The sequence below is a fragment of the Nematocida major genome, assembly GCF_021653875.1.
Source record: "Nematocida major strain JUm2507 chromosome Unknown 2418, whole genome shotgun sequence".
NCBI classification, from domain to species: Eukaryota; Fungi; Microsporidia; genus Nematocida; species Nematocida major.
Window position 1 is genome coordinate 1 of NW_025952934.1, and position 19,696 is coordinate 19,696.

Here is a 19,696-nt window from a genome sequence, read left to right on the forward strand (position 1 = left end):
CCGCGTCGTATTCTTTCTGGTCTGGGTCGTGTGCAAGGCAGCAGAAGAGCGCAAACAGGCCGGTCTCCACGCAGTTGCTGAAGGTTTCCTTCAGAAACTCGGTTTGGCCTCTCTTGCAGGCATGCACACTTGTGTACGCTGGCAGCATGTTTGGGCTGACGAACGGGAACGTCTGTAGAATCTTCATTTTTGTCTGAATCTGCACAAGCTGGCGCAGAAGCTCGTCTTCCTCGGCCTCGGCCTTACTCTCCACAAAGCACGCGCTGTATACGTCTTTGCAGCTGTCTTCTGGCAGGCTTGTGAGGATGGCGTGCACGCACGCTGCGAAGTCCAGGGCGTCGTCCTTGCTCTTTATGTACTCAAAGACATATGCCTGGATGAGGAACTGCGGCGTGTTTAGAAAGTCGCCGGTGCTGAAGTCGCTTTGCATGCACGGAAGTTTTTCTTTTTGCATGTTGTCTTTGAAGAAGTTTATGACCTGGGCAGCCTTTTTGTACAAGTCTTTTTTTGTTTTAAACACTGTGCTGCTTTTCTCTGCCACAGTTTTTCTGTGCTCTGGCGGCAAGTTGCCAAGAATGCTTGTTCCCAGCGCTATTTCTTTCTGTGTGGCCTCAATGGGCACGTCCACGCCCTCGCTCAGCAGGAGGAGCGCAGCCAGCACGTAGTGCACATGCTGTTTGCTGGGCATTCTCTGCAGAGCCTGGAAGAAGGAGTCCTCTCGGGCGACAGCGACCGACAGGGTGTGCCCGTCCACAGACGGAAACATCTCGATGAGCGCGCGGTGGTACGTCACAGTGTAGTTTTTGTCGGCAGGCTTGGAGCTCAGAGCGGGTCCCTCCGCGGGCGGGTAGGGCTTGTCCTTCTGCGCGTTTCTTGTGTATTTGTGCTTCCGTGTGGTTTCAACATCCCCAACGGGCTCCACTTTGTAGTCAGTTTCTATTTCAGGCGAAAAGAAGCGCTTGTTGTGTGTGTAGCCTAGCTCGGAGTAGACGAACCCGCGCAGCAGGCAGAGCGGCCCTCTTGGGTTGATGAAGGCGTTAATATTTCTTATTTCAGTGCTTTGCATCTCTATGGCCTCGCCCAACGACACTCGCGCGTGCGCGCAGTGTGCCAGCGCTGCAAGCATAAGTGCATAAAATTTTACGTTCATGATCAGGGATAAAAAACGGTTTTATATATATATTGCAGATGGACCTATAGGGCGGGCTGGCCTATCAGAAGAAGACGTGCGCAGCACAGGGGCTGCATGCAACTGGCCAATTGGTCATCAAAATGATGGTGTGACAACTGCACAGCTGTCTCTGCAAAGTGTGCGTCTGCATAAAGAAAGCCGGAGTGCTGTCTGGCCTTGTGTGTGCAGAGCCAGAAAGGCTGGCAGTGTAGTCGCCTTTGTTTTTTGCTTAATTTCCTGTGTGAGCGCTGCTTCCAGCGCGCGGAGAGAATGGTTTGGCGCACTAAACAGCTTTCTGCGGCGCGGCTGTTTCCAGCCTGCAAAGGGCCCGAAATACGTCTTTTGCAAGATTTGCAGAAATAAACATAAAAAACAAAGGACACTTCTAGAGCTTCCTCCCTTTGAAAGTTTCTTTTCGAAATTTGCAAATAAAACAAAAATCCTCGATCTGGCATCCTATATTCTGTTTCCTCGCAAACAGCCTGTCTTCATTCTCTACCTGTGCGTGATTTCTTCAAGTCCTCTGCCGCCATCCGCAGAGGTGCTTTCTGCGTTCTGTTATTCTTGCGCGGGTGTGTGGGTGCGGAAACCAAACAGTCCGGCCGGCGGCGCTTGTTGAGAGCGGGTGCTTTCTTTCCTCTTCTGTGTGCAGAGAAACAGACAGGCAGCCTTGTTTTTTATTTTTGAGGGCGGACAAAGAGAGAAGGAGCACGCAGGAGAAGGCAGCGAGGGCGCGCGCTTACAATGTTGTTAAGGGGTGCGAGCAAAGATGCAAACACACGTGCACGGGCAGTTGAGACCCGGGCATTCAAAGGTCGCAACGCCTTACTGGAGCTCGTCTGGCATGCGATAATAGCCCGAGACAAAAAGAAGTCGGGTAGAATAAAGTTTTTGGTGGGCAGCCAAAGAAGCAGAAAGCAAAGAATGCCCGGAGGCGCCTAAAAGCATTCTTCCGACACGGTGCAAACACAAAACCGGCGGTGCAGAGAACATGATGCGAATAACACATGGATTGCCACAGTCAACAGCTGGGTGTGTTTTGCAAGGACTATCTGTGGTCGCACGGGCAGGGCGCATATCCTTGCTCTCTTTCCTGTCTGCTTTCCCTGCTTGGGCGATTGCTTCTGTTTGAGGCGTGTGGAGAAGCCTAGGCATAGCAGGCATGCGGGCTGTTTCTCTTCTGCGTGTGCGAGGAGCGCGCGGCCTTTGCCTGCAGGCTTCCCGTGCTGCGTGGGAAGAAAGGAGTATGCACTTTGTTTTTTTGCTTCTCTGCAAAAACAGCACAGACCCATCATTTTGATGTGCTCTGGTAATATATAAGCGCGCGCACTTTTGCTTGGATGGGATTTGTGCACACGCTTCGAACAAGATGGAAAGGTCACGTGCTGGCGGGTTTGGTGTGTGCTGCAAGTGGGGGCTTGCTTGCATACAGGGAGGCGATGCACAGGGGCGCACATAAGGAAAGAAGCAGCGAGGGCGGCGCCAAGGAGCACGCACTGCGGGAGGCAGCCGTAAAGGAGAATGTGCTTTTAAAGGCAGCCTTAAAAGAGCAGGCAGAACGCTTCGGCGCAGAGAAAAGGCAGAATGCAGCGTGGGTGGAGAAAGTGGGAAAGCACATAGCGAAGCTGGAGGAAAAGAGAACGCAGGATGCAGCGCGGAAAAAGGCAGAGGAAAAAAGAATGTTCTGCTTGGAGGCAGGCATAAAAGAGCAAGCAGGAAGCTGGGGCAAAGCGCAGAATCGTATTGCGCAGTTGACGGCAGAGAAGAGGAAGGGTGTAGAGCAGTTGAAAGCAGAGCACAAAAGAATTTTGGACTTGGAGGGAGCCTTGAAGGAGCAAGTAGAAAGCTTGAGGAAGGCGCAAGATCTTGCTGCGCGGCTGGAGACAATGCGAGCGAAGACCACAAGGCGGCTGGATTCGGCCACCGCGAAATATATAAGCCTTTTGAACACCGTGCAAACACAGAAGGCGCGGCTTTATGTGGCCATGCAAGATCGGAAAAATCTTTTGGAAAAAGCGCAAGAACTGGATGCTCTCTTGAAGATAAAAGAAGACTTCGTCTGTGCCTAGAGGCAAAAGCAAGGCGAGGATCTCCGCTGGCGAAGCGTGGGGGTTTGCGCAAGAAGAAGGCGCCGCCAGAAGAGTCAGGCTTAAAGCGCGTGGAGTTGGGCACTGCTGCAGGAAAGCCTGCTGACTCGGCAAGGTTTATTTGGGAGAAAAGGCTCCAAGAAAAGACGGGCTTGGGCGGCAGAATGCGCAGCAAGGGATTGCCACCTGTTTCGGGCTTTCCAGCTCGGGCCGGCCAGATTAAAGAATGCTGTTTTTTCTTTTTTCCCCTTTGCTTTGGATTAGTTCGATTTATTGAATAGTTTCCTATGCACACAGTTCTCCCTTGCTTCTTTTTCTTTCTTTTTGCGTGTTCCGCAGGCGCAGGGAGGGCGCGTGCGCTTCAAGCACGCAGGCATGGTGTATTACTTTAAAGCTGTTGCATTGGAGTGGAGAGCCAACTTTTGTGGCTTTGTTCAGGCTCTCCCGAGGCCTAGGCGCGAATGCATAAGGGAAAGCGCTGCAGCGAACAGGCTGAGCCAGCAAGGCTGCGCCAAAGTGATTCTGTTAGCAGCCCTTCAGCCTGCGGAGCCTGTAACGACTCTCCAATTCAACAACAAGTTGCTGCAGGAGCTGGCTCGGGTGCAGGGAAAGAGGCCCACAGCAAACTATGCAAAAACTATTTTCCTGTGCGAAAACAATTTGATCGTTCAATGAAAGCAGGTGTAACCCGGGGAGTAGTCGTGTGAAACATTGCCCTTTATTCTTTTTCGGCCTGCTTAAATGCCTATGTATTTAACTTGTTATTGCTTATGACGTGCTGTCAAACAAACATTCATTTGTGTCCAAACCAACAATCAATCACGAGTAAATATGCTTTCAGAATACAATAAAAGCATAAATCAAAAAGCAGCTTGCGCTTAGACATAAAACTTGTGTAATTTGCACAAAAACAATTTTTCATGCCCAAAGCACATATTAGATTGCAGGTTGGGCGTATATGGGCGCTGCTTGCTGCGCTGAACCTCACAGAATGCGTGTATTTTGCGCCCAAGGATGCGATGAGCTGTATGGGGGCTGTGGTGGGTTCCGTGGGCGGGAAAGGCATGCTTATCAGCCCGTGGTGGGCGGGGCACCCGCTGTGCATAGCGAAGCTTGGGTGGCTGGGGTACGTGTACAACATGCGGGCGTACTCGTGCGGGCTGGACACGAGCTTCAGCCTGGTGCCGAGGAAAGAAAATAGAGAAAAGGTGTACAAGCACACGCGAGAGCCGGAGAAGGACAGGGCGCGCCTTCCCGACAGCATTGCGAGTGCGGCAGCGTTTGCAGAAGACGGAGAGTACAGCGTGGCGTTCCATCGCGCGCTGGTGCATATGTTTGGCCTGCAGAAAGACAGCGGGCCAACCTACGATCGCCTGACAATTGAAACTGGACGACCGTGCTCGTTTACAGAATTCCTCCGGGAGAGCTGCAGAACGCAAAAAGAGGCGCACTACGTGCTGGCTGCGCTGGTTCTGCTGAGCGAGGGCGTGGACGTGCCGATTCGGACCGCTGGGAACAGAGTGATTCTAAAAAAAAGCCAGGAAAGCGCAGACGTGCTGGTGGATGTGTGTGTGCCAGCCGTGGACAGTGGAGAAAGACAGCCGTCCGAGACGTGGCAGGTGGTGAACTTCTTCAAGCGATACAGAGGCACACACAAGATGCCAAGCACGTATGATGAATTTGAGACTGCCGGCTTTCTGGAGAGCCCGCAGCTCCTGATTCTCACGTACGTAGGCGAGTACGTGAAAAACTCGGAGGAGCTCATGTCTGTGCTGGAGTGCATGTTTGCGCTTGTGGAGGGCATGGGGCTGGCAGAAAGCGTGGGAGACCCAGACAGCGTGGTCGGGCGGATCTTTGTGCGTGCAGAGCAGCTTCCGGAAGTAGAGGCGTATCTGGGCCTGTTTTTGGGCGCGCAGAAAAAGATGGAGAGGATGCGGGTTTTAGGAGAGTTTGTGCGTGTGCAGAAGCATCTAAACTCATCGAGCTATGAAAGGGCTACCGATGAGTTCGAAAATTTGGATGAGCCCAACAGAGAAGACTCTTCCGACGCCAGAAGCTACCCAGAGTACAGTGGGCTCAAAGAAACAGATAACTCTGACGATTCAGACATGCTGCAGAGCACAAGGGGCTTACCCGATCTTAAATCGTGCGTCAGATGCGAAGAACCAACAAGTGCATTGTGCTTGCTTCTTTTGTGCCTGGCGTACGACCCCAATAAGATGGAGTACGACATAAAAGGCCTGCTGGAGCGCATTGGACGGACAGAGCGGTCGGTGCAGGCCAAGGCGGCAATTCTGGCGCTGCAGGCTTATATAGAGGAGTGCTCTTTTTTCGGGGCATTCAACTTGCGCGACTGGATAGAGACAGACTATTATTCTAAACTTTACATAGTTGAGCGACTTGTGGTTATTTGGAAGAACAGGGATCTGGACATTCTAGACTTGATGCGCGAGTTTGCCACGAAAACCGGGCAGCCGCAGGCCGTGGTAGATGGCTTGGTGTCGCTTTCTAAGAGCCAGCCGGGTGTGCATAAGAATATATTGGATGCCGAGGTCCTACAGCGCATTAATTCGATTGTGCGCTCGCTGGCTGTGTACGAGCAGGCGCAGATAGAGACCGTGGAGGATATAGACAAGTCGAACTGCAGCCGCTACGCGGTTAGAGTAAGGAATCCGCACAAGGACAAAAGGCGCCAACAGACCTTTGAGATGGTTACCTGCGAGTGGTATGTAAAGAGCAGCGTGCAGATGCCAGACCCCTTTCTTTCCAACCGCGTGCTGAAAGAAATGCGCAGGCTGGCTGTGCAGTACAGACAGGACGCGGCTTTTCCCAGCTTTGTGTTTGCGGAGTGCATTGACAGAATGGCGCTGAGGTGCAACCAGCTCCGGGACTATGGCCTATACAAGAAAAAAGTGTGGAAGGCAGCAAGGAAAACCGCCAAGCGCAGCGCGGAGAGGCCGAACCGGGTGCTGCTGGGGCTGCCGATTGTGGGCGTAAATTTAAGAGAAGAGCTTTCAGCGAAGATGCTTCTGTTTGCGCACCGGCACGGCGTGGCGCTATCTGCCTCGCATCCAATCGCACGTCTGGTCGCAAACGTGATAGGGAGCGCGAAGCTTGAAACCAAGTTCTTGCGCGAAAGTATTTTGAAGGTGCCTTCATTCATTGGCGTTCTGAAGACGCTGTGCCCGACTGTGTGCCCGACTGTGTGCCCGCCCAAGGGCTGCACTGCAGCGCCCTTTGAATACTATGGAAGCCCTACGTATCGGGACGTGTATGCCCAAAAAAAGTGTATGTTTTATTCGGGAAGGATCAATATGGAGCACATCCGGACGTGTGCTGCGCATACGGGGAGGCCTTTGTTCAACTGCACGTTGCTAAAAGGCTACAGGTATCGAGAGGACGCGCCGTGTCTTCTGGCTGCAGAAAAGCCCGTGGAAATCCTAGAAGAAACCATCACGCTTGTCCGGGCCGAGCACACAGGGAAGGCGCTGGCGAAGGCCAACGCGCTGGTCAGAGAGCTGCTCTTTATTTGGCTTTTTGCGGCACTTTCCTCCAGCGAGGCAGCGAGACATTGCAGGCTTGTTGTGTGGGTGTGCCAGGAGCTGGGCCAGGAGGGCTTCTGCCGCGGCTGCAAAAAAGAAGTATCAGATTTCGACTTTAAAGCCGTCAGTAAAGCGCTGGCGTCCTTGGAGGACCCGTGCATACAAAAGGCTCTTGAGAGCATCGGGTGGGCGAAGCTTGACATGCTGAAGAGAGCATTGTGCGAGCGGCGGGATCGCTTGAGATTTCGGATGTAGGCAGAAGATAAAAGCTGCACAGGCAAAGGCTGGTTTGTTTGGAGGAGGGCTGTAGGCCATCTCAGGCGAAGCGCGGAGAATGTGCGCTTTGGCGTGGCAGCGCGTGGGCAGTCTTGCTGCAGAGAAAATAAAGAAAGCAAAAGCAGTGTGTTTATATGGGCTGGGGGGAAAAAGTAGAATACAGAATTTGTTTTTGGAGTGTATAGCAGTGTATTATGGTAGAGAAACGGCATAACGTAGAGGGGCGAAGCGAGAGAGCAGGCAATCATAAGAAGGCGTAGGTTCATGTTTGGGGGCTCTGTTGAGTGTGGGGGCTTTTTTCTCTTTACTGCATGCAGGGCGGCAGAGAAACAGGCTTGTTTTTTATTTTTGCGGACAGGCAAAGGGAGAAGGAGAACACACGCGCAGAGCTCCAAAGCGCGCAGCGCTTTTCTAACTTTAAGAAGCGTCGTTTGCCCCCTTGGGAGTTTTTTAGTGGAATGAATTTATTGATTTATCTTCTCTATCCTGGGTCTATGCCTTTTTCCTAGATCTATTCTCCGCAATATCTCACTTCAGGCGTGCATGGTCACGAAAACCAAACAGCCTATATCGGTCCGACTTACACCTCCTTATCCCATGGGCTGCGGATTAGCTGACTACACAGTATTTTTTGTGCATCATAGTAGGCTCTATGCATGCCCCCTCGGTTTGGGCTGATGGTCAGAAGCATTATTTGCCTGTTTAGGAGTTTTTTAACTAGTTAGATTTATTGAATAATTTCCTACGCACACAGCTGTTTCCAGCATGCAAAGGCGCTTTTTGGGGCTCTTTGCAAAACCTGCAAAAATAAAGAATAAAGAATAAAAAGAAAAATGGAAAGACAGCTCCAAGTTGCACATTCTCTTCGCTCTTCATCCGCTCCTTTCACCTGCCTGCCCCCCCAAGTTCCTATGCGGCCCTGTTTGGGAGCTCAGCAGCTTTTTTTCTATTTTTTCCCATGATCAGCTAGCTGCTGGGCAGCATTTTAAATGAAAAAGCAATTTTTCCAAAAATGAGATTGCGTTTTGGAGGATTATTATGCGGACTTCTTGCAGCCGTGCAGATAGCAAAATGCATATACATGACGCAGAATGAGATGCTGGCGTGCCAGAACAAGGAGGTGGGCCACGTGGGCGGAAAGCCCGTGTATGTGAACACGCGCTGGGGCGGGCACCCGGTGTGCATAGCGCAGCTTTGCCGGCTGGGGCATGCGTACAAAATGCGGGCGTACTCGTGCAAGGTGAACACAAGCTTCAGTCTGGTGCCGGACAGCAAACCGAACAACTACTTACACGAGCATATATATACGAGAGAGCCGGAGAAGGACGGGCTGCATTCGAGAGTGGTTGCTCGCAAAGGTGGATACAGCATGAAGTTCCACAGGGCGCTGCTGCAGATGTTTGGACTGCGGAAATCTAGCGGGCCGGAGTACGACTGCCTGACAGTTGAGTGCGCGCGACCAGGCTCTTTTATTCAGCTCCTCCGGGAGGGCTGCAAGACGCAAAAAGAGGCGCACTATGTGCTGGCAGCGCTGCTGCTCCTGTGCGAGGGCGTGGACGTGCCGATTGAGCTGGCTGAAGACAGGGTGACTATAAGAAAAAGAAAAGGCAGCAATCACCTGCTGGTTGATGCCCGAATAGGAGGGGCAGCTTTAGACGGTGTGGAAGGGCAGCTTTCCGAGGCTTGTCAGGTGATAGACTTCTTCATGCAGTACAGAGATACATACAAGATGCCGAGCACGTATGAGGAATTCCAGTCGGGTAACTTTCTGGAGAGCCCGCAGCTCCTTATTCTCACGTATGTAGGCGAGTACGTGAAAAACGCTGAGGAGCTCATGTCTGTGATGGAGTGCATATTCAAGCTTGTGGAGGGCATGGAGATGGCCAAAAGCATGGAGGACCCGGACAGCGTGGTCAGCCGGCTGTTTGTGCCTGCGAGCCGGCTGCCCGAGGCCCAGGCGTATCTTGCGCCGTTTCTAGAGATATTTCCTGCTTTAGCAGCCTTGGAGCATTTGGAAGAGTTTAAGAGCTTTCAAAACGAAGTAAGGATGGCAGTCCAAAAAAAAGATGCCCCAGATGAAGAGAAGGAGTACTTTGACGACCGCGGCACGAACTGCAGGTTTATTGGAGAGTGCTTGCTCTTGCTGTTTCTTGTGTTTGACTCCGAAAACCACGCGTACAGCCTGGAGGGCCTTCTGAGCGGGGCCGAGAACACGAAGGAGGTGGAGAAAACCAGGGCGTTTTTGGATGAGCTGCAGGCGTGCATTGAAAAAAAGTGCTCCTCTTTGGGGTTTCTCAATGTCACACAACAGCAGAGGTACAGGGACCTGTGGCTCAAGATGAACACGCAGTTTAAGGAGGCGCTGGGGAATGCCGCGCCGACATTCCTAAACAAGATGCGCGTGCTTGCGCAGATGGCTGGGCGGCCGCATGCCGTGGTGGACGAGCTGGCAGCGCACCAGACGGCGATGGACGCCGAAAGAAGCACAGAGTTGACCCCCGAGGCAATTCAGAGCGTTCGGGCGCTGTTGCGATCAATATCAGTGGAAAAGCGCGTGAAAGTGGCCATTCAGAAGCAATCGAAGGGCTCTGAGCCCGAAGGCTATCTTCTTACAGTAAAGTATGCGAAAATATGCACGTGCATCAAGCAAGCTCTGGATCTGTCGTTCCGTGAGAATGGCTCCTCGAAGATATCTATTTTGCTGCCATTTTTTAGCGCTTCTGAAAGCTTGCAGAATGAGCTGGGCGTGGCGCCCGCAAAATACAGGCAGCATAAGCGGTTTTCGAGCTTTGTGCTTGCGGAGTGCATGCACCAGATGGCGATAGGGGCAGCCGCGCAGAGCTTTTCAGAAATAACAACCAAAGAGCTGCGGGAGGCCGCGAGAAAGGCTGTCGAGCACAGTGCAGACTGGCCGAATAGGGTGCTTTTGGCGCTGCCGGTTGCGGGCAAGGACATCAGAAAAGAGCTTGTCTCTGCGCTTGTGCTGTATGCTGAGCAGAATAAGATTGCGCTGACTCCAGAACACCCAATAAGCCGGCTGGTTGCAAACGTGATAGGGAGCATCGACCTTGGCGGCATGACAGCGCAGTATACGATCTTGGGGGTGCCTGTGGTCACCGGAACTCTGCATAAGTTGTGTCCGACGGTGCAGCTGTCTGACAAGCTGCATCAGGAGATTTGGAGTTTTCAGAAATTTGCCAACTATGACGGGCTGTATCCCATCGAAGAGGCGGACGCTCTTACACACAAAAGCATAATGCAGTATTTCTGGGAATACGCCGTGAAGGCAGGCGAGCCGCTGTACATGTGCGAGATGCTGAAAGATACTGCTGAAAGGCCATTTTGTTGCACATGGCTATCTGCGGCCAATCCGCGGGAAGTGCTGGAAGAGATCTTCGTGCTTTTGCGGTCAGAGCACACGGGGGAGGATTTGCAGAGGGCCGAGGCTCTGATTGCGCAGCTGCAGCAGGCCTGGCCGGAATACTTCCAGTAGAAGAGGCTGCCGCAAATACAGTGTGAGACTTCCGCCAGAAGTATGTTGAGCCAGAAATGAGTGGCGCAGGAAAGTCTCTAACGCAAAGAGTGCTCTTTTCTGCGCTCACTATGCAGAAGCACTCACTGTCTAAAACATGACGGTGTGCAGCCAATAAACATAATTCGTTATACAACCTTTCAGCGTGCAGCGCGGAGAAGAGACAGGGCTTTTCAAAGCTTTGGCTGCTTTGCGTGTTTTCTGTGCGTCTCGCCCATTTTCGGCAAATTCTTTTTGTGCTTTTTCTGCCTAGCGCCAAGTGCAGACAGAAGCCTGCGTTCAGGCGGGAGTCATTGGTATATCTCTTCTGTGCGCCTGGCAACGTGCCACGGCGCAGCCTTTTGTGCCCAAGCTGCCAAGCCTCCCCTGCTGTTGTGGGAACTTTGATTTCCATTCTTGCAATCCTTCGGAAGGAAATGTGTATATGCGTTTCATTTTCTTTCGTGTGCTATGTCTGCAAGTCCCGAAAGACCCTGAGCCACCCTGGGCGCTGGGGCGGGTGTGCACAGGGAAACAATCAATAAATCGAGTGGCTATTTGTCTGTTGTTCTTTGGGGGCAGTGGGTCGGGAGAGGGCGATTGTCTTATCATCCTGTGCCTTGTTGCAGAGTGCTGCGTGTTTAGTGCAGCTTCTGGATAAAGCCTTGAAGGGGAAAAAGAAGAAAAATAAAGTGAATAAAATGTAGTATTCAGGAAAGGTTGGAGACAAAAAAGCAGAATGGAGAATTTATTTTTTGGAGTATGTTAGTAGTATAGTAGAAAAGACACAAAGGCATATGGTAGAGAGATGAAGCGAGAGGAGGCAGGAATGGAGAGTTTGGTGCAGGGAGGTGTGTTCTCATGAATGGAGGCTCTGCAGAGAGCGGGAGGTTTGCTGGTGCGCGCATGCGGGCATTCTTTCTCATTGTGCTATGCAGAGAGGCAGAGAGAGCGTCTTGTTTTTTATTTTTGAAGGCGGGAAAAGAGGGAAGGAGCACACACGCGCAGGAGGAGGGAAAACAGAAGGCACAAGACGGTGTTATAAACGGAGCAGGCATGCGCGGGTGTGCTAGATGGCATTTCCGGGTGCGGCAGAACGCACAGCAAGTATTGTTGGGAAAGAAGTGGACGATAGAGACATTAGAGAGCCTCGAAGGAGAGAAAGCAAAGAGCAGGACAGAGAAGTGCACAGAGAGAGCCCGTCTTGTGGGTCCGGGCATTTAATCATGTGCAGAGTGTGCGTGCGCATTGCATGCTAGTATAAAGTATATAAATGTGGCAAATTCTCTGAATTTCCACACTGTCGGAGACAGCCAAGATCCATGGTTGGCGTTTTTGATATGGATGCGTAAGAATTGAAACCAGTAGCGATCGGGTTATAAGCATAGCTACGAGAGCAATTTCAAAAAAGACGCGCAGAAGTTCGAAGAAAGTAAAAGCAAGTGAATCTAAAGCCGGCCGCCGGGGCTCACCAAAGGCCAGCAAATCTTTACCGGAACTGACTCTAGACAGGCACATGCCTGCCCGGATTTATGGCAACAAAAATAGATTGCCCGTGCACATGCCCGCATTTTATTTTGTTGGCAGCAGGCGTAGGGCCCCAAAGCGCGCAGCGCTTTTCTAACTCTAAGAAGCATCGTTTGCGCGCTTAGAAATTTGGCAGCTTTTTATTTCTTCCCATGATCACCCGAATTATGGGCAGCATTTAAACGAAAAAGCATTTTTTCCAAAAATGAGATTGCTCTTTGGCTTTATATGTGTGCTGCTTGCGGCAAGGCAGGTGGCAAGATGCAGACCCATGGCTTACAATGAGATGCTGCCGTGCCTGAGCAAGGCTGTGGGCCGCGTGTGCGGAGAGGACGTGTATGTGAGCCCGGAGTGGGTGGGGCACCCAGTGTGTGCGTCCACGCTTGTCTGGCTGGGGTATGTGCACAACATGCGGAGGTACTCGTGCGGGCTGGACACGAGCTCCAGCCTGGTGCCGAGCGGGCGAGTGGACAAATATGGAGAAGAGGTGTACACGTACACGCGAGAGCCGGAGAAGGACCGGGCACACCTTCCGGACAGCATTGCGAGCGCAGCGGCGTTTGCAGGAGACAGAGGATACAGCGTGGCGTTCCACCGCGCGCTGGTGCATATGTTTGGCCTGCAGAAAGACAGCGGATCGGCATACGATCGCCTGGCGGTTGAAACTGGACGGGCGTGCTCGTTTACAGAGTTTCTCCGGGAGAGCTGCCGAACAAAAAAAGAGGCGCACAGTGTGCTGGCTGCGCTGGTTCTGCTGAGCGAGGGCGTTGACGTGCCGATTGAGACAGCTGGGAACAGAGTGATTATAAAAAAAAGAAAAGACAGCGAGGACGTGCTGGTGGATGTGTGCGTGCCAGCTGTGAAGAGTGGAGAAAGGCAGCCATCCGAGACGTGGCAGGTGGTGAACTTCTTCAAGCGGTACAGAGGCATATACAGGCTGCCGAGCACGTACGAAGAGTTTAAAACGGGAGACTTTCTGGAGAGCCCGCAGCTTCTGATTCTCACGTACGTAGGCGAGTACGTGAAGAGCGCGGAAGAGCTTATGTCTGTGCTGGAGTGTGCGTTCAAGCTTGTGGAGGGCATGGGGCTGGCAGAAAGCCTAAAAGACGCGAACAGCGTGGTCGGGCGGATGTTTGTGCCTGCGAGCCGGCTGCCTGAGGCCGAAAAGTATCTGGGCCCGTTTCTAGAGGGGATTTCCGCTCTAGCGGCCTTGGACCACTTGAGAGAGTTTGACCGCCTTCAAGGCGAAACCAAATATGCGGTCCTGATTGACAGGGCCTTAGACGGGAAAAAGAGGTACATTGACGAGCGTGGCACGAACTGTAGGTTTCTTGGGGCGTGTCTGCTCTTCCCGTGCCTGGCATACGACCCGGAGAAGAACGGGTACCGCCTGGAGGGCCTGCTGACCGGGGCCGAGAACACGGAGGAGGTGGCCAAAACCAGGGCGTTTTTTGAGGCGGTGCAGAAGAGCATAGAAGAGAGTTTTCCTTTGGGCTGGCTGGAGGAAGGACAGGCGCAAAAATACAGGAGGCTGTGGCTCATGGTGCATGCGCAGTTCGTGGAGGCGCTGGGGATTTTGGAGCCGACGGTTCTAAACCAGATGCGCGTGCTTGCACAGATGACCGGGCGGCCGCAGGGTGTCGTGGACGAGCTGGCAGCACACCAAGCGGCGATGGATGCGGAAAAAAGGACAAAGCTGGGCCCCGAGGCGATCGAGAGCGTTTGCGCGCTGCTGCGCTCAATAGCGGTGGACAAAGGTGTGAAGGTGAAGATTAGAGAGGACTATGGCTCCTTTAGAGAGAAAGAATGCATGCTTATAATAAATCGTCTGCCCGAATGCGCCAACAGATGTGAAATGATATCGGTGTTCACACAAGAAAAGACTTGGATGATACATCTAGATCTGCCATACCGAACTCTTTCTGATAGAGATTGGAACGTGCTGGATGAGGCACGTATGCAGTACAGAAAGGATGCGCGGGCCTCGGGCTTTGTGCTTGCGGTGTGCATGCACCGAATGGCGGCTGCGAAAGACACTTTAAACTTTCCAGGCACAACAATCGAAGATGTGCAGGAAGCTGCGCGGTGGGCAGTTGAGTGCAGCCCGGCCAGGCCTGCCGGCGTGCTTATGGCGCTGCCAGCTATGACCAATTACTTCAGGGGGGAGCTTGTTTCTGCGCTGGTGCTGTATGCCGGGCAGAAGAAGATTGCGCTGACTCCGGCGCACCCGGTGGGCCGGCTGGTTGCGAACGTGATAGGGAGCATCGACCTTAGCGACCCGAAAAACCAGCATTTTATCCTGAGTGCGCCTGCGGTCACCGGCATTCTGCGGGCGCTGTGCCCAGCGCTGCAGCTGTCTGAAAAGTCGCAGATGGAGCTTTGGAACTTATACACGCGTAATATGCATTTCGGGCAGTATTCCCCCAGAAAGGCCGATCTGCTTACACGGGAAAGCCTTATGTGGTATCTTCGAGCGTATGCAGAGGAAAAAAATGAGCCGCTGTTCAGGTGTGAGCTGCTGCATGGGCATGCAGATATAGCCAAGCATAGCACGTGTCTGTTTGCGACGGACCCGGTGGCATCCCTAGAAGAGATGTGCGCGCTCGTTTTGGCTGATCACACAGGAGAAGACCTGGTGACGGCCAAGGCCCTGGCCAACGCGCTGCGGCTGTCCTGGCTGGCGGTTCTTTTGGAGGGGGGCTTGGAGGAGAATCAAGACGCAATTGTCGAGATTTACAAGACTGCTAAGCCGGGGCATCTTGAAAAAGAGCTTAGCAGGCTTTGCGATTTTTGGCTTGACGCAGATCTAGACTCTACACTAGACGGCCTGGATAGAGCAAGGAATGCTCTTGTGAGGGAAGGCGGTTGCGCAAAGTTTGAAGCGCTGCATGAACTCTACCGCCAAGTATGCATTAGATTCCGGGGTTGACTCGGAAGCATTGGCTGAAGCCCCTCTTTTGCCTGCTTTCGGGCTGCGCAGTGCGCAAGCGGTGAAGCCGCGGGTGTGGGGTGGCTGCTGCCGGCCATTCGTTCCACGCCAAAAAGTGCATGCACTGCGTGGTGTTCTCTGGCTGAATCTCTATGGAAAATAAAGCAGAAAAAAACATGTGCGCTTTGGGGCAGGCAGTTGCCAAGTTTATTTAGTGGGCGCGGAGAGGGGAAGGCCACGGGAAGCTGTCGGGTTTTCAAGGGGTGGCAGAGCTGTGCTGCTGCTCCAAGCTGGCGGCGGGTCCGGCCTTAAAGGCGCAGGTGGCCGATGGGGCAGTTGCTTGCTGACAGCACAATTCGGGTGGCTGGTTGCTGTTTATGCTGGCTTGGCAGAGGCCATGCAAGAGTACGGCAAATTAAAAGCATAGGCAAGTATTTAAGAAGGCCGAAAAAACAAAAGACAATAGTTCACTAGCACATCAAGTGTTGCAACCAAACGTCTGGGCATGGGGAGGGGCAGGCGGCGTGGAAGAGGCCGAAGGCTGGAGTCCAGTCGAGAGAAGTTTTATTTTTCTTTGCAGGGCCGGGGGAAGCTTCCAAATGAAAGGCTTTTAGAATTCGGCAATTCTATTTTTGCACAAGTTGTATAAAAGCGCAGCGCATGCATATTTCTAGGGGCAGGCAGTTAACAGAATGGTGCATAGGCGCATTTCTCTAGCTGGGCTGTCGGGTGCGTGCATAGGCGCAGCGGCTATTGATTCTGGTCTATGTTGAACTGGAGTATGCCCACCACGCCGTTGAACACCTCCGCTCCGCTGGGCGTCTGCGACAGAGCGCTCCGGTGCGTGTTCAGAGCCTCCAGCAGCGCAGAGGCTTCTTGGCTTTTGATATACGGTCTGTGGCTGGCACCACTGCATGCCTGGATCGACCTTGGCCCAAGCCTGCTGCCTAGAACAGGCACCATCTCGGGCAAGGTGTCTTTGTGTTTCAAGCTGGCGAGGAACACGAGGAGGTCAAAGATTGCCTTGGTGTCCAGTGCCTTCCTCTGGTCTTCCTTCTCCACATCCACAATAAGCGCGCCAATTTCGTCTATGCAGCGCGTTGACTTGTCTGCAAGCAGCGCGGGAAACAAGTCAGAGGCGACGACAAAGCCTTTTAGCTCGCTGCACAGGAAAAAAGGCCGGTTTGCTTTATCTTTGTACTCCCTGAAGTATTTCATGATGGCGTTTGCTGCGGGCGCGCAGTTGTCTCCGGTGTATCTCCCTATTCGGATGGTAGTGAATAAGTTTTTATAGATTATAGCAGTTATGTTCTTTGACAGGGCGATTCTTGGATACAGCTCGCCCAGCATGTCCAGGCTGACTATGTGCTGCAGCACAGCGATTTGCGTTGCATCGTCGTCCAGCGGAAGGCTGCCGAGCATGTTCGAGAGGAGGCGCACGCCCGGGTGCTCCTGGGCGAGCTCGAAGCCTTTTGCTGCTGCATGCAGGGTGAAGTGCTTGGCGAACTCTTTTATCTGTTCGCATCTCAGGGGGTTTCCGAGCAAGAAAAGCTCGTTTGGGTGGGCAGAGGCCCCGCTTTCCGCCAGGCGGCCTGCGGCCTCTCGCATGCCTTGAGAAAGCATGCTCTCTTGAGTATCCATGTCCTTTTGAGTATCCATGCCCCTGGCCCTCCACGCGTCTGCGTACCCGGCAAGCAGGCACTCTACAAAGTCTGCAGGGTCTGAGTAGCCGTCCACCGCAAAGAAGGCCTCTTCTTCACCAGTCGCTGAAGACAGAAAAGTCCACGGGCACAAAGCAACCGCAAGGTGTTTGGGGGTAGACTCTAGGCATATGCCCTGCTCTATCACGCTGTCCTTGTCTGTGTACTTCAGGGTGATCGTTCCGTAGAGGTCTTTCTGCCCGTCGCTCCAGGCGTCGACCTTCAAGTTGGAGACTTCGACTTTTAAGGATTTGTCCACGGAGAGAGACGCAAAAAGCTCTGCCGCATACTCCAGAGTTTTTTCAAACACATCCTCAGAGGCCTTGCCAATTTTGCAGCCTTCTAGCACTTGTGCAAGCTCGCGTATTCTCGGCTCCTCCTGCTCCCGCCTGCCTGTTGTTTCTGCGACAACGTAGAGAGCGTTAAAAAATCCGGAGCACAGCTCGTTTCGGCTTTTTCTCACGTACGCGATGTGCTCGCTCTGCAGGGCAGACACGACGTAGTTCCACTCCTGCATCGTCTCTTTGGTGGCGCACGCCTTTGGGGTGACACCCTTCAACTGGAAGAAAGTGCGCAGAGCCTCTGTTTTATCACCCTCTTTTTTCTTGCCGAGCATGGCGTCCGCGTCGTACTTCTTCAGGGCTGGGTCGTGGGCAAGGCAGCAGAAGAGCGCCAGCAGGCCGGCCTCCACGCAGTTGCTGAAGGTTTCGCTCAAAAGCTTGCGCTGGCCTCTCTTGCAGACATGCACGCTTGTGTACGCCGGCAGCATGTTTCGGCTGGTGAACGGGAACGTCTGTAGAATCTTCATTCTTTCTTGAATCACCCTAAGCGGGCGCAGAATCTTGTCTTCCTCGGCCTCGGCCTTGCTCTCCACAAAGCACGCGCTGTATACGTTTCTTGTAACATTTTCCGGCAGGCCTTTGAGGATGACATGCGCGCACGCTGCAAAGTCCAGGGCGTCGTCCTGGCTCGTGATGTACTCGAAGACGTACGCCTGGATGAGGAACTGCGGCGTGTTTAGAAAGTCCCCGGTGCTGAAGGCCTCTGGCGTGCACGGCAGTTTTCCTTTTCCTCTGTTGTCTTTGAAGAAGTCTATGACCAGGGCAGCCTTTTCGCACGCCTTTTCCTGAAATGCTATGCCGTCTATCTGCAGTGATATTTCTTCGGGCGTGGTCGTGATGGGCACGTCGACGCCCTCGCTCAGCAGGAGGAGCGCAGCCAGCACGCAGTGCGCGTGGTGCTTGGTGGGCATCCTCTGCAGGGCCTTGAAGAAGGAGTCCTTTCGGCCCACAGTTACGGACAGAGCGTGCCCGTCGACAGACGGAAACATCTCGATGAGCGCGCGGTGGTACGCCACGGCGTAGTCTTCTGGGGCAGCAGACTTGAAACCCAGAGCGGGCCCCTCCGCAGGCGGGTAGGGCTTGTCGTTCTGCACGTTTCTTGTGTACATGTGCCTCCATGTTTTTTTGGCATCCCCAACAGGCTCCAGCTTATAGTCAGTTTCTATCTCGGGCGAAAAGAAGCGCTTGTTGTGCATGTAGCCCAGCTCGGAGTACACGAACCCGCGCAGCAGGCAGAGCGGCCCCCTCGGGTTGATGAAGGCTTTGCTGTTTCCTATTTCAGTGCCTTGTATCTCCACGACCTGGTCAAACGATATTCTTGCGTGCGCGCAGCGCGCCAGCGCTGCAAGCATAAGTGCATAAAATTTTGCGTGCATGATCAGGGGCAAAAAAAAGATGTATATATACGTTACAGATGAGCCCCTGCCCCGGGCGGGCTGGCCTATCAGAAAAAACAAAGCAGCACAGGGGCTGCATGTAACTGTCCTATTGGTTATCAAAGTGATAAGCGATAACTGCCCAGATGGCTCAGAAAAGTGTGCACTTCTGCAAAAAGCCAGTCAGGGTGCTGTTTAGAAAAATGAGAGACAGATCTATAGTTGGGGGACGCACAGGGCGGATTGAGCACGGTTCAAGCATGCGACAAACAAAGGGCGGCGCTTTGCATGGATGCTGCCGTGTGCCCGCGGTTGGGGTGCAGGCGTGTTCCAGAGCCTTTTGCAATGTTTGCAAAATTGAGAATAAAGTGCGGCAAGACCCACTGTGTTCCACACCAGCAGAACTGGAAGGGGGCTTATTTTTGCTTAAATTACAGCATACCCACCGGGCGAGTTTGAGCATGCACAGGCGTTCAAGATGCGCGACTGCAAGCCAATTTAAAGTCTACAGCCGGCATCTCCAAAAACGGATTGCTGCATGCTGAAAGCATAGTTGCTTGTGCTTGGCTATTTCCAAGGCAGGCACAGTGAAAGGGCTTGCAATTTAGACGTATGGGACCGGCTAGAAAATGCATAGGTTTGAGCAGGTCGAAAAGAATAAAGAACAAAGTTTCACCCAGCACTTCCAGTATTGCAGCTGTGGCTTTTGTATTTGCGTGTTGGCAGCGCCCATTGGCAGGGTCTTCTTTTGCGCAATCGCTGGTGCTGTTTCGGTAGTCGTACTGCAGGAAAAAGAAGAAAAATAAAGTGAGCAAAATATAGTATTATGGAGAGGTTGGAAGGAAAAAAGCAGAATGAAGGATTTATTTTTGGAGTGTTATGATGGTATAGTAGAGAAACGAGAAGAAAGACAGAAGTAGAGAGAATGCGTAGGAGAAGGCAGGAAAGGACAGTTTGGCGCAGGGTGGTATGTTCTCAGGATTGGAGGCTCTGCAGAGTGCGGGAGGGTTGGTGGTGCGCGTGCGGAGGCATTCTTTCTCTCAGAGGTAGTTAGAGAGGCAGAGAGAGAGCCGTATTTTTTATTTTTGAAGGCGGGAAAAGAGGGAAGGAGCACACACGTGCAGGAGGAGACGGCGAGAGCGGGGCCGGGAGGAGGGCGCAGAGCGCGTGCGGGCACCGCAGGTGCAGGTGCGGATGGGTCTGCTGGTATGGCGGGCTGGCGTGGGGTGTGCAAAG

The 19,696-nt window shown here is 53.0% G+C and overlaps 7 protein-coding genes across 7 annotated transcripts; 5 read left to right on the top strand and 2 right to left on the bottom strand.

Moving 5' to 3' along the window:
* On the bottom strand, positions 1 to 1,126 carry NEMAJ01_2033 (uncharacterized protein; the record flags this gene model as incomplete). Its single annotated transcript, XM_047915871.1, has 1 exon — positions 1 to 1,126. A coding segment is annotated over one exon (1,126 nt), but the record flags the coding sequence as incomplete, so codon positions are not given.
* A 22-nt stretch (positions 1,127 to 1,148) lies between these two features.
* On the top strand, positions 1,149 to 1,790 carry NEMAJ01_2034 (uncharacterized protein; the record flags this gene model as incomplete). The annotated part of the gene is made up of 1 exon (XM_047915872.1): positions 1,149 to 1,790. The coding sequence occupies one exon, from the start codon at positions 1,149 to 1,151 to the stop codon at positions 1,788 to 1,790; it is 642 nt and encodes a 213-aa protein (XP_047771829.1).
* Positions 1,791 to 2,511: 721 nt separating this feature from the next.
* On the top strand, positions 2,512 to 3,240 carry NEMAJ01_2035 (uncharacterized protein; the record flags this gene model as incomplete). Its single annotated transcript, XM_047915873.1, has 1 exon — positions 2,512 to 3,240. The coding sequence occupies one exon, from the start codon at positions 2,512 to 2,514 to the stop codon at positions 3,238 to 3,240; it is 729 nt and encodes a 242-aa protein (XP_047771830.1).
* Positions 3,241 to 4,178: 938 nt separating this feature from the next.
* NEMAJ01_2036 (uncharacterized protein) lies at positions 4,179 to 7,055 on the top strand (the record flags this gene model as incomplete). The annotated part of the gene is made up of 1 exon (XM_047915874.1): positions 4,179 to 7,055. The coding sequence occupies one exon, from the start codon at positions 4,179 to 4,181 to the stop codon at positions 7,053 to 7,055; it is 2,877 nt and encodes a 958-aa protein (XP_047771831.1).
* A 1,033-nt stretch (positions 7,056 to 8,088) lies between these two features.
* NEMAJ01_2037 (uncharacterized protein) lies at positions 8,089 to 10,569 on the top strand (the record flags this gene model as incomplete). Its single annotated transcript, XM_047915875.1, has 1 exon — positions 8,089 to 10,569. One exon carries the CDS (start codon positions 8,089 to 8,091, stop codon positions 10,567 to 10,569), a length of 2,481 nt encoding a protein of 826 aa, XP_047771832.1.
* Positions 10,570 to 12,319: 1,750 nt separating this feature from the next.
* NEMAJ01_2038 (uncharacterized protein) lies at positions 12,320 to 15,043 on the top strand (the record flags this gene model as incomplete). Its single annotated transcript, XM_047915876.1, has 1 exon — positions 12,320 to 15,043. The coding sequence occupies one exon, from the start codon at positions 12,320 to 12,322 to the stop codon at positions 15,041 to 15,043; it is 2,724 nt and encodes a 907-aa protein (XP_047771833.1).
* Positions 15,044 to 15,793: 750 nt separating this feature from the next.
* NEMAJ01_2039 (uncharacterized protein) lies at positions 15,794 to 18,460 on the bottom strand (the record flags this gene model as incomplete). The annotated part of the gene is made up of 1 exon (XM_047915877.1): positions 15,794 to 18,460. The coding sequence occupies one exon, from the start codon at positions 18,458 to 18,460 to the stop codon at positions 15,794 to 15,796; it is 2,667 nt and encodes an 888-aa protein (XP_047771834.1).
* Positions 18,461 to 19,696: the final 1,236 nt, after the last annotated feature.